The 14,099-nt window shown below is 41.6% G+C and overlaps 1 protein-coding gene across 6 annotated transcripts in view; it reads right to left on the bottom strand.

Annotated features, from left to right (window-relative positions):
• The window catches only part of REPS1 (RALBP1 associated Eps domain containing 1), a 39,602-nt gene extending 28,813 nt beyond the window's left edge, over positions 1-10,789 (bottom strand). For all 6 annotated transcript variants that reach the window (XM_082215911.1, XM_082215916.1, XM_082215912.1 and 3 more), the window contains exons 1-3: positions 10,488-10,789; positions 2,657-2,780; positions 113-309 (exon numbers count right to left, since the gene is read on the bottom strand). In XM_082215911.1, coding sequence (XP_082072037.1) covers positions 113-309; positions 2,657-2,780; positions 10,488-10,640 — 474 coding nt within the window. In that variant the 5' untranslated portion in view covers positions 10,641-10,789. The remainder of the gene's footprint in view (positions 1-112; positions 310-2,656; positions 2,781-10,487) is intronic.
• Positions 10,790-14,099: the final 3,310 nt, after the last annotated feature.

Here is a 14,099-nt window from a genome sequence, read left to right as displayed (position 1 = left end):
AAATCACTGCTAAACTTGCACTGCCCTTTGTATTTTAACATAATTACAGAATCACAATATAAAAACCATTAAGGATACTTAAAAACATTAGTCAGTCTTTATATTTCATTACCTGTTGATCTGTTGTTGGACGTTGCTGGACGACATCATGGCTCACAGAGCCTTTTTTAACTTGTATTCTACCTGGTGGGGGAGGAATCGCACCTGAATAGGAGGATGGGTTATCAGGATCTGAAGAATACAACGATGAATGCCTCAGTTCCTGCTCATTCTTTGACATGACAAATCTGGGCAGGGGGAGGTCCTTGACTGTTAAAACAACACCACACGATTATTATAAGACACTTAAGTTACAAAATGTTTTGATTCCCCATTCAAATATTATTTTCTTGAGAGTTGCTATCAAGATTGTTGCAAGCTGGAACAGTTCCTGCTACAGCCAATGTCTGTTCTATGCAGGCACTGGCTTTGACAGGAGCTGCTCCATCACACAATGATGAAGAAACAGGTGCTTATTCTGTCGGAACGATCTTTAAAGGGTTGGAAAATGCTTTCCTGCATTTCCAAGCCTCCCTGTCCATCCTTTCAAGCTCTGATTGCATGGCAGGCTTTGTAAGTGGCAAAGGGTTTTGACAGGTGGGCAGGGTAACTCACCTGCCAATCATGTGACAACACAACTATGTTGTGTGATTGACAGGTAGCTTGCCACACCCATTTGTCAAAGTTGGCCTATGGGGTGGGGCCAGCTAAAGGCTTGGTCCCTGAAAATAAAAAGATTCCCCATCCCTGTATTAACCATATAAAACCAATAGAGTATTCAAATAATTCAAAATTGCAATCAAGATTGTGACAATTCAGTTGAAGAAAGAATTCTCGCCAGAACAGGAATTTAACAGCTCAAACTTTGAAGCAAACTTGAATTTTCCACCTTAGTGACTACAGATGGACATTAGCATGCTAAATATTTCATAGACAGATATTTTTCAACACCACAGAAACCTTTTATACTTCTCTTTAATACACCTCCCTCCAAGCAATGAGAGCATACAACCTGAAAGCCAAGAGCTGCCCCCCTTAAAAAAAAAAAAACTTGTTTTATGTGATCACCAGGACCATGGCAATGCTGACCACTTATTTTCACTTTAAAAAAATTATCTTAACAGTTGTGCAGAAAGTTGTGAAAAGCAACTGTCAGTTAGAAATTACTGAAATAGGAAGTAAATAAAAGTTATGTACTGATCTGAATTGCAGCTCATCTTATATATGTCAAGCTCCAAACCACTTGAAGTTCTATGGGTCAAATGCACTAAGAAGTTCAAGGTGGGCAACTTCTATAAGAGAAGGCAGCAGTTTTCAGCATTTGCTTCTACTAATATGTGGTACCTCAACATCAAATACAGTGGTGCCTCGCAAGACGAAATTAATCTGTTCCGCGAGTCTCTTCGTCTTGCGGTTTTTTCGTCTTGCGAAGCACGGCTATTAGCGGCTTAGCGGCTATTAGCAGCTATTAACGGCTTAGCGGCTTTAAGAAAAAGGAAACAAACTCACAAGAACTCGCAAGACGTTTCGTCTTGTGAAGCAAGCCCATAGGGAAATTCGTCTTGCGGAACGACTCAAAAAACGGAAAACTCTTTTGTCTAGCGAGTTTTTCGTCTTGCGAGGCATTCGTCTTGCGGGGCACCACTGTACTATAATAATTTAATTGTGAGGTAACAAAGAGAGGAACACCAACTCTGTTTGACAAGCAGACGACTTACATCTCTAAACAGATACAGAGTTGTAAAAGCATACTATTCCTCATGAGGAAGATTAAAAAAAGATCATTCTAAGCAAAGAAAAGAGCTTGTTTACGCTAACTGGGTTTTTTTAAAAAAACTTATTAGAATAGCAGACCTTTTTGCCATCTTCTCAAGTTTCAAAAGCAGTTAGCTATTCAGACTTAAGCCTGTTGTTGAGGAAACACAAATTCAAATGCCCCTTGGTATACGCTACCTATCGCAAAGCTCTTTGTTCTGGTAAATAGACACATTTTTGACACCAATAAAAAAGAGTGTGTTATGAGTGTTAACCTGGGTATTACCCAGTTCATTTTTTCTGTCCCAACAGATACAAAAAATGAGTATAAAGGCCGCCAGCCATCATTACTTTATTTCTGCCTCAGTTCCTTTATCTCATTTTTACCTTTACACATGACATAAACACACTAAGTTAACACAGTCTGCAGACTGGATCAAGTGAAAATAATAGGCAGACCTAAGTAGCCGAAATTTCTGATGACATCCAACTAAGAGCTTCTCATTTTTAACTTTCAATCAGAAGTCTAAACCTCCTAGAATATAACCTAACTATTATTTGAAGGAAAGCATATAGTCTGACATTTAAAGTCCAAAATTGTCAATGAATTGGGACATTGGTGTTTTTTCCACTTTGGGAATATCATATTTTTTTATCCTTAGAGTAGAGCTGCTTGCAACAGCATTAAAAACAGTCATGCAAGAAAAGTTCTTATTAGAGGAAACTTCCTTTAGAGGAAGAGATGTTTAAGAAAACATCAGAGGAATCGTGTCAGTGGTATATGCTGGTAGAGGAGTATCAGACAAGAGCCATATTTTAATAACCTAGTCAATTATATTTCAATACTTATTTCAAGGCTTACCAGAATTCAAGCTTTCCATTCGCAGTGGAAACCCAGACTGAGCCACTGCAACCAGTTTCAAAGCAATGTAGAATTGGCTTCTTCCAAAGTATCCAAGTCTTGTTGCACCACAAAGTTCCATGATCTAGAGAAAACCGAAACATCCAGCAAAATGAATATAATAAATTTGGTGAAGTAGAAACATTAGTTCACTGTACTCTATATATGCTTGCCAATAAATACTCTGCTATAATATCATAAATGCAGTAGTTTTCTATTAAACTATGGTAGGGGAAAAAATGTTCTCATTCTCCTGCACAATGATTCACTTCAATTCCACTGGTCTCATTCCCAATACCTTCACTATGTTTGCTATAATGGCAAATAATTTTGGTTGATCTTTCTCTTGCCCACTATAACAAATACCAGTTCCCTTATTAAACATCTGGTGTACTGTATTATTGCATTTTAATTGCAATCTGTGGCCAATATTTAAATTAAACTGAACACCTAGCTTTTCATCTCCTTGTTCACATATTCCTTTTAAATCTTGGTTTTTTTGACACTATCCCGATACCAATATGAATATTTGTTTCAGTCAGCAACCCATAACTGCTCCTCAGAACAAATTTATCTTACTGCTCTACCCAATTGTAATCAAAGTATGACTTGTGCAAAGTTCAACTCCTAAGAATCAATTCTGCTTTTATTTTTTAAAAAATGTGGGGAAGGAAGAGTTATTTTTTATTTACAATGTTAAATGTTTGTCTGTATGCAGCATAATGATGTTTGCTAGGGACAAATGTAGCTTGATGAGGCTCTTAAAAAGTCAGCATAAACTTAAATTAGTTATATACTGTAGAGTGTTCTCAGTGCTGAACTGTCCCACTGGAATATTGAAACGAAAGGGTCATAAGCCATACAAAATGCTGCCAACAAATCATAGTGAATTAAATTAGGCTGTACGCACAACTCAAGCAGCCCTTCACTCCTAGAGATGGAGGAGCAAATCAGGGACTGCTTAAGCTGTCTGCACCAGCATGTAACTCATAGTTTGCTGGCATCATTATATGTGACTGTAGCCATTGTCTGTTTAATATAAACATAACTAATAAAACCCCTGCTATGTAAGGTACAAAAAAGTTAAATTTAATGCAATATGACAGAAAAATGGTGTCCCAGACACAATATTAGAAGACTGATTTTTTTAAAAAACACACACATTAAAAATGCCACCTAATTACCATTTGTTGTACTTACATAACATACCACAGTGTAAATGGGAAGATGTATTTTTGACAACACGCACAACAGTATTTTATTACATTGTCACGTACGCAAGCTATAGCTTATACTTCAAAACTTACACTTCACAAAGCTATTGTGTGCAACAGTAACCATGCAAATTAGTTAAGTGTATGCTGTGGCCTGAAATAAAGGATTTTTTGAGACTGTCATGGGTCTGTGTACCACACACACTCTCTAGAACTGCAATAGCATTAGGATCCTAGAAGTTCCACAACCATAACTGTACCTCTGAATACTGCCTTCTCTACCAACCATAGAGCAGTAAATTAAAATACCGTCTACCTTGGCTCCCAAACACGTTGGCTCCTGAACAAATCGGATCCCAAATGATCAAATTCCAGAAGTGGGTGTTCTAGTGTATGAATGATTTTCGGAAGCCGAACGTCTGGCATGGCTTCCAATTGGCTGCAGGAGCTTCCTACAGCCAATCGGAAGACGCACTTTGGTTTCCAAACATTTTGGAAGGACTTCCGGAACGGATTCCATTCGACTTCCAAGGTATGACTGTAAACCTACAACTAATTTTATTCTACTACTAGCACTAGCACCTGTATAAATCTTTACTGATGCTATGAGCAAGTGTACTTGTATAATAACACTGGAAGGACATATGTAGGATCTGGTTTTATTGGATTTGACAGGAGAAACAATCGAGAATGAGCAACCAACCAGTCACAACTTTCCCCAATATTTGCTGACTGAAAGCTGCACTGCGAGAGTTATCATCTGGAGATGATTTTGGAAGGGTATTTGTGTGTGTGTGTGTGTGTGTGCGCGCGCGCATGCACGCGCCTTCTTCTGCAGATGGATACATTCTATCACTACACTACCAACTTGATACCTCCCATAGTTTTCTACAAACACAATGAACATGTTGTTCTGTGAAAGGTATTACAGTACATTTCCCTATTATTTTGACAGCCTTAGCAATACCCCAGCAGAACATAGATAAAGCATGACAGGTGCCATCTATGGTGTTCATTAGGGCTGGGCAATATCTGGTTTTCAATATTGCGATAAATCACCAGCTAACATTGTGATATACCAATATATCATGATATCTGAAATAAGATGGAGCTACGTAGAGGCGAACATGGTAATGTCCTGGCAACTGCTACTAAGTTACATGTCTAAATCACCACATACTGATGAAACCATCACTTTCATCAGCAGGCAAGCCAAAATGCATCCAAACAAGACTTTGGTTTTGAGCTTGGATGCCAAATGGTACAATCCAAAATACAGTGGTGAGTCACAGAGAATACAAATATGAGAAAACAACAACAACAACAAAAATTTGATATATATAATTATATGAAAATTAACTCAATGATGGCATGCTTCAACTAAACCATGAAATATTTCTGAAGAATCTATTAATGTTCTATGCAGTTTTAGGGGCAAATTTAAAATTTACAAAAGTAGTAGGTTTAGTAAAAATATTAATTAAACTTGATTATAATTAACAATGTAATCTGTTTTCTACTAATTTAAGAGTAATTTATGTAATTTACTAATGTCAAGTTGCATCTCCTCCACTCAGAGGGCCAACTGCAATTCTATTCATGAGTAAGCAAGCCCCACTCAGTTCAACTAAACCTACTTCTACTTTCCTGGGAATAAGCCCCACTGAATTCAGTAGGGCTTACTTCTGAGTAGACAGGCATTTGCTTGCACTGCTTAATGACAAGCACCCACCCTCATCATCACTCTCACCTCACAACAACCACCCAATCTCCCATTTCAGCATAAGGCAGCAACTGTTAAATCTCCCCCCTTTATTTCTCCCTATTATGACACAAAAGCCGGCCCCCCAAAATCCCCCATCCCACCAACCTCTCCCTTTTTATCAAAAGGAAGGAGGACAGGCAGGAGAGAGAGAGAAGCGATCCCCACGCACACACACACACATACACACAGGCAGAAGGGAAGACTGGAGTAAAGAAAAAAAGAGTTAAATAACAGGACAATATTTTTTGTTCTTATGCTGAAGAAAATAACCCCCGTTTTTTCTTTCATGGGGGTAGGGAAGGGGCAAAGGGGAAAGGGAGCTCCCAGTAAGAAGCCCCGAGCCATCTCAGACCAACATCTCTGTAAATCACACCTACTAGCCTGACAAGCTGGCTACTAGCCTACTTTAAGCAAGCAGAAGCTAATGGCCAGTCTTTTAAGTTTCTGCTGCTGGTTGGCTGCTGCTTTCCCAGCTACGTTCGTAACATAGTGGTACCTTGGGTTACAGACACTTCAGGTTACAGACTCCGCTAACCCAGAAATGGTACCTCGGGTTAATAACTTTGCTTCAAGATAAGAACAGAAATCACACGGCGGCAGCGCAAGGCCCCATTAGCTAAAGTGGTACCTCAGGCTAAGAATAGTTTCAGGTTAAGAACGGACCTCCAGAACGAGTTAAGTTCTTAACCCAAGGTACCACTGTAGTCATCTGCTTTTGCAGAGGAAGCAGAAAGACATATAGTGACTGCTACAGCTGCTCTTGTGAGTTGCTGCAGGAGGCAGCAGAAGCACTAAGAAGCCCTGACTGCCTGCACGGTTTTCTCAAAATTGAAATGTTTGCCAGATAACATTTTATGAAACTGTTATCGTTATGTGGACTTCATAACCGATTCTGAATGATATATTAAAAAATCGCCCAGGTCTAGTGTCCATTAGTTATGGTAATCCTAGTTCCTTTAGGGGAATAAACTTTGAGACAACTTGGTTTTTCACATTCTGGATTTTGTTTTGTAGGTATGTAAAGCATGCATGCTAACAGCCATCCTCTATAATGCAAATGTTTTCTAGACTTTTTAAAAATGCTTAATTGAGTCACTTGAATTAGTAGAATGCTTGAACTATTGCTTACAATAGCAGATAACCCACATACATTTACATATGGATCAACGTTCCAGTTCAATGAATAGCAGCTAAACATGACCCACCTTTAAAAACAAAACAAACTTGCTGCACCAGATGTACCTGCATTCCACCTTTCTACAAGTAACATAGTTTTCTAAAAATACTGTCAAAGATAAGCTGGTTCAAAAGTTAAAAATTAAGGAAGAGCTCACTTACTGAACTTACTGAAATTCAGAACTTATTTGTACTCATTTAAAAATACGTAGTATTTGGTATTTCTTTTCTAGTTATTTACAATTCACTGTTAAATGTCAAAGAATTGCAGGCACAACCAGCTCTTGCACTCTATGAGAATGTGCTCAACTGCCTGATCAAAGAAAGCCCAGAGTAGCAGCCTAAGTAGGTTTTTAATCGCCTCTCCTTTGGCCCGATCCAGCAGGATTCCTCTTATTTTCTTAACTTCCTTACTTACCAACTTCCTACAACTCCTGTTGAAACAGAATCATGGCCAAAGTTTTCTTAGATTATTCTACTTACTCTTATGCTGCTCTGCACCAATTGTCTCTCAATGTAACTTGATTTACATTTTTACTGATAATAATGGGCTTCCTCCTTTGGAGCTTGATCCTGACAGATAACTGAACATTTTGCTTAGTTATTTAACAGCATTTTAAAATCACTTAACATTTAAAATCTTAACCAACAACAAAAATGCAAACAATGGAACATCATCACACATGAATTTAACAGCAAAATGTAAAACAGCATTTGCTATTCAGAGAAAAATATAGAGAAATACAAAGAGACTAAAGTTATCAGCCAGCTAAGTTAAGACACGGATCCTCACAGTTAGAGTCACTAAGGCAGCACTTGGGCCTGCTAAAATTGGTGGGGCAGTTGGATATCAGCTGTTTAATTTGCTATTCTACTTAGATGAGCTTCACAACATACACCAGACTGCAGAGAGGCTGAACCAGAATGTCTTGACTTAAAACTAGTACAACTGCTGATGCAATCCTGTTGCCAGGCACACAAATGATCCTATGATGTTCCACTTCTGTTTCCTATAAGACAAGGTTATTACCCTCCACACACTTTTAAGGGTCACTGCACATATGACCTTTTACAACAGGTTTTAAGCTGCATATACACTGTGTGAAATTGATGGCAGTGTAAGTTTTGCTGTAAATGCACAGCTCTAATACAAGAATGTTCATATATGTGTATACATTGCAAAGTAGTTACTTTCTTGTACACATGGTTAAACTGATAGGATGTATCTAGCATTCCATGTCAGCTATTCCTTGTCTTATTTTTTTTAAACCAGAGAAAGGAGAGATACAGGGATACTTGGCCAGATACTGGAAACCAACTTTAATCTGACATAGAGACCTTAAAGTCGCCAGTTTTGCCAAGGCTACAATCCTATGTACACATGCTTTGAAATAAGACCTATTTATGTCAGTGGAATTTTCTTTCTAGTAAATATGCTCAGGATTGTGTTGTAAGATGTACAGCATGGAGCTACATCCTCTACGGACCCATGAATTTCTTTTTATGTATATCCAGACCAAGATTCTCTAACGTACGAGTAGTGCTTCACAGAAATATTAACTTTTAAGGCTCCATAGAGCAGTGTGGCAGCTGAGAGCACTGGGTGAACAGTTTTATCATTATCAAGAAACATAGGAGATGGTGTTAGCAGTATGATCTAAAGTAGTTATTCTAGTAAAACCTCTCCATGTTGACAATTGTCATTTCAAGACACTGACAAATGAAAGCTTATAAAGAACAGTGATGAACATGCCAAGTACGGTAGGCGCTGCTAGTTTTAATAATATAAAGATTTTTAATTCCACCTCCAGCATATTGTTTTTAGCCAGACAGCAAAGCACTTAATGCTCCTAATGAACGTGAAGTGCTTTATATGAAGATTATACACAAGTGTACTCATTTTGCAGACTATAGTAGTTGTGGGTCTCATTCAACTGTAACTAAAGACTGACTCCCTTTGGACATAGCATCTGTGTCCAGAGACAAACAGGCAATAGTTTGCCAGATAAGTTATCTATTAGAAGAACTCTAATTACGTCAAGCTTCAAGGCTTTCTCCATATTTTACAAGCTGAAGCACTACAAACATGATAGCTTCTCTGTATGTGCTTTTTGCCAACAGCTTTGTAATACACAGGGCAGACTTAACGATAAACAATGTAACACAGCCATTACTTCCCAGCTAGAACTCAGTATTCCTCATGAGAACCCTGCCACTACATGCTCACATTTTAAATCTATACATTTTAAAAAACTTTACTAAATGTCTGTTAACGTGTATTGCAAATTAATGACAAACTGAAACATTTGAGAGGGGCCAGTGTCTCAGAATAACCTGCTTGTTGCAATTTAGGGTTTAATATTAGAATGGTAACCAAGTCACACATTTCTGTGTCTGGACACTTATGTGAGTCATAGACTACCCCAATAACTTATATTATGATTCTTATTATTTATTTCCTACATCATCCTTTCTTTTAAGGAGCTCAAGTTGGTGTGCATGGCTTTCCCCTCTGCATTTTATCCTAACAACTGTGTGAGATAGGTAGTGGCTGGTCCAAGGTCACCCTGTGAGCTTCAGGGCCAAGTGGGGTTTCGAACCATGGGCTCATAGGCCATAGTCCAATCCTCTAACCATGAAACCACAGCGGCTATTGCAACTGAGCACTCTGGTCCAAGTGATTAAAGTGAACCAGTCACATAAGTGAAAATAAGAAGCAACTATAGTTCAGCATGCACCACATAGTTCTTTGGGTCATCAGGAAAGCTCCTAGAAAACAGGAAACAGAACTGCTGCACTAAACTTAATTTCACAACAGCAAAGTATCAAGGCTCTGCAGTTCAGAGAACTGATACAACAAAATTAGTGTTGTCCAAATTGGGCAGTACAGTAATAATATTAAACTGCCCTAGTAGCACATGTATGTAAAAGCAAATTTCCATACTTTCCTCAGGCCAGGGTCACTTCAATACTTCCTCCCAAGATGTACAAACAAGGTTGTTTCCTGTGCAGTGCCCAAACTACCTAGAACTGTAGAGCTGGAAGGGACCACAAGGGCCATCTAGTCTACCCACTAGAAATCTAAATTCCCAGAGAACAAACCAAGCAGCAATCACGTACCTTGAACTTTACAAGTTTTACCACTCATTTTCCCCTTGCTATTTTAAAATATGGAATACACACACACACACCCATTGACAAAACCCTCTTGGATACACTGTGTTATGTACATACCTATGCTATGCGTTGTAATAAGTGAAATAAGGAATACCTCCAAGGGGAACATCCCCTGCATCCGAGGGTGCCAGAGTGTATCTAAGTCCCCCACCACACCACGTTTTTCTGTATGCCCCTTTTTTTTAAAAAAAAATAAAATAAATATTCCCTCCTATTCCGCCATAGCTAATATCCTCAGCGCAACCCATCGCGGGGCAGGAAACCCTCCGCAGCCACCCCCGAGTAGGGGGCCCAGGGTGGGTGTGTGGACGTGGGAAGGGTGGGGGACGGAACGTGTCGGTGGTGTGGGGGGAGCTGGGCACGTACCTCGCTCTCCACCCCCACCCACCCCCTTGAGGACGGAGCCTGCTGCCCCTGGGATCGAGGGGGTCACGGGAGGGAGAGGCGGCGGCGGGTTTACCTGCAGGACCACCTCGCTGGGCAGCTGCGCGGCGCGGAAGAGCTCGAGGACCCTCCCGTTGGACGCCACTTTCTTGGTGCTCTCGGTGTCGCAGTACGAGAAGAGGTCGCAGTAGTAGCGCTGCTCGGTCTCGCTCAGCGTCAGACCCTCCATCTTACGCCAGCCCGGCCCGGCCCCGGCCCTGCCCCGGGAATCGATCCTGCCACTGGGCGGGGCGGAGGGACGGACGACGGGCGGCAGGGGAAACAAACGGACGGACGCGGGGCCGCGCTCGCACGCGCGGGAGCCACCGCTGGCAGCGGCGGCGGCTCCGTGAGGAAACGGCCGTGAGGGGGAGGGGTCGGGAGGGGGGCGGAAGGAAAGAGAGGGGGCGCGTGCGCTCTCTCGCTTGCGCGCGCGCGCCGCCTCAGCTGTTGCTTGTTGATCTCGCGGAGCCTTCCTTAAAGGAGTTGGGGAGGGCAAGGCGGAGGAAGCGCCGCGACACCAGGGGGAAGGGGGCGTGGCGTTTGAAAGGGAGGAAGAAGAAGAGAAGGGGTGTGTGCGCGCGCATGTATGTGTGTGTGTGAGGGACTCCCGTTAAAAAAAGTTTTACGGACGTCTCTCCTTGGACGTAGCCACGCCCTCTCGGCCTGGCGGAACTCGCGCGCAACTACGGACCCGTCTTAACTCTGTTCCTGAAAAAAAAAAGGGGGGCGGAGGAAACGCCTCCAGAAGCCGCCCGTGGGACCCGGATGCGAAAATAGGCTGACGCGCGTAGTGTGTCACGCATGGTTCCCCTCCAGCTTGCTGATAAATCTGCTCCTGCGTTTCTCTCTCCCCACCCCCACCTGGCGGTGTGGAGGGACAAATGCAGCCTCTTTCCACTTTCCCTAGCACCGATAAGGGCCGGTGTTTTTTTTTGCCGCCGTGCCGTTTGAGAAGCGGAAGCAGCGCTGGAGCCCTGGTGATTTTTGAAGCGAAGAGAGCAGAGCAAAGTGCGGGAATGTAGCTTATTTGCAAGCCTGTGACCTGCGCATCCTTTGAACATATAAAGTGTGGAGGAAATTCCTGCCCCTTGTGAATTTGTCCCCAGCGAACTCAAATTCCCGCCCCCTCCCTTTAAATTCTGCTTGGCTCTGGTTTACATTTCGGGAAAACAAAAATCAAATTTGTTTCTGTTTGTTTTCTCTGGATTGTCACCTAGGAATTGCCTTTCATGAATTCCACTGCAGTGAACTTAAAATCCCCATTGCCGCCCTTTTAATATTAGTTGGCTCTTATTTACATTTAGGGAAACAACATGCAGATTTAGAAGCTACTGTATTATTGTTCTAGTCTAGACCATGGGTAGGCAAACTAAGGCCCAGGGGCCAGATCCAGCCCAATTGCCTTCTAAATCCGGCCCGCGGGTGGTCCGGGAATCAGCATGTTTTTACATGAGTAGAATGTGTGCTTTTATTTAAAATGCATCTCTGGGTATTTGTGGGGCATAGGAATTCATTCATCCCCCCCCAAAACAAAATATAGTCCAGCCCTCCCCAAGGTCTGAGGTACAGTGGACTGGCGCCCTGCTGAAAAAGTTTGCTGACCCCTGGTCTAGACCCATGTGCATAGCCAGGGTTTATGTTGGGAAGAACCTCAGTTAATTGTTTTTATTGATTTACTTGGTTTAGGGGGGCACCTGCCCCACTGGTCCCCCTTGGCTACACCCATGTCTAGGCCCTATCATTTAGGATTTGTGCTCCTGTTTTAAGCAAAACCTCCGCCCATATAAACCCATTGTCAATAACGTACATAGGTGGAAGCCCTCTTGGAGTCTTGTGAAATATTTTCCTCCAGCCATTTATTGCAGCCAAAGTGTAAATGTTGCATTGGGTTGTGGGAGAAACTTTTTTGTTGACTTCTAACTATTGTTTTCTGAAAAATGCACTGCAAACTTCCTTCACAGTGAGGTTTGATGTGTGAGAGAGAAACGAAAAACTGTTAGCCATACTGTGTAGCTTCATGTAGTTAGACACTGTTACAGTGTTTCTCCCTGTTTATTTGTTTTTAACATAAACTTCTGACAGCACAATCATATACATATTTCCTTGGAAGTAAGTTCTGTTGTGTTCAGTGAGGCCTCCTCCTATGTAAGTGTGTACAGGAATGCAGCTTCAGACTGCTAAAAGCTACATCTCTTTCTACAAGGCAGATTTATTTATTAAATTTATATCCTGCCTTTCATCCCAAGGGAGTCCAGCTGCTATATTCCAGGCAGCCATTATATTGTCCAGACATTACAGTATATTGTTCCAGAACAAAACAACTTACCACAACCTATGATCAAGGCTTTATAACTATGAAGCCCCTGCACTTTGGTGGCATGAAGACATGGAAGGAACGAAGGAGGGGATATATGCTTCCTTAAAACATATACAGTCATACCTTGAGTTGTGTTTGCTTTACGTTGCGTTTTTTTCAGGTTACGAACGCGGCAAACCCAGTCTGCGTGCTTCATGCATGCGCAGGAGCGCTCTATCGTGACATACACAGAAGCAGCGCTCTATTTATGGACTTTGCGGGGTGCGAAGAGCACCCCGGAATTGATCGTGTCTGTAAGTAGAGGTACCACTGTATCTTCAAGCAGCAGATTGGCAGTAGAATGCATATGGTGATTCATTGCCTATTTTTCTTACAAATGAAACTGAGCAAAGATGTTAAATGTGTTTTGGGGGTGATATCTGCCTTTTGGGCTGTCGGTTTGCCAGTCTTGTTAAAAGGGATCACAGCATTTCATCTCTTTTACTGTCCTGATCTAATCCTGCAGAATGTAGAAATAAAGAATTAGAAAAGGCCATTGATTACTATGCTGCAGTAACAGATGGGTAGCCGTGTTGGTCTGCCATAGTCCAAATAAAAAAATTCCTTCCTGTAGCACCTTAAAGACCAACTAAGTTAGTTCTTGGTATAAGCTTTCGTGTGCATGCACACTTCTTCAGATACACAACTCTTTGCTGCAGTACAAAGAGCTCTGCAAAAGAACATAGGAAGCTGCCTTATACTAAGTCTGAGTAAGTAAACAGAGAAAGCTATCTAAACCTGGAGATAGAGTCACCCCCACCTCTATGCCCCATTCCCCAAATGCAATGGTAATATATAATATAAACTTAAAAATGATGACTCACACTTCAAGCACCAAAGATCCTTCACTGGTCAAATCAAAAAAGAAAGGAAGGAAGGAAGACACTTTGATCACCTGGCTTTTTCTGGAACTGAGTAGGCTGCTTTGCCCAGCATGCTCAGAATAAGGCAAAGCAGGTGAGATGAAAAGTGAGAGAGGATTTTGGACTAGGAAAGATGCTGAATGCTAGTTAGTTAGGCTAGGTGTTTTTAGAGCCAATCTATGTGTCAAGAGTAATCACATGACAGAGACTTTTGGACCCTATCACTCCTCCAACCTGCATGCTTGAATGTTAGGAGAAGAAACTATGATAGTGTGAATCCTTCACTCGGACACGTACAGTGGTACCTCAGGTTAAGGACTCAATTTGTTCTGGAGGTCCGTTCTTAACCTGAAACTGTTCTTACCCTGAGGTACCACTTTAGCTAATGGGGCCTCCTGCTGCCGCTGTGCGATTTCTGTTCTCATCC

Source organism: Podarcis vaucheri (genome assembly GCF_965113315.1).
Source record: "Podarcis vaucheri genome assembly, chromosome: 3".
Classification (NCBI taxonomy): Eukaryota; Metazoa; Chordata; class Lepidosauria; order Squamata; family Lacertidae; genus Podarcis; species Podarcis vaucheri.
Note: the sequence above shows the minus strand (reverse complement) of the source record. Positions and strands in the feature narration are given on the sequence as shown.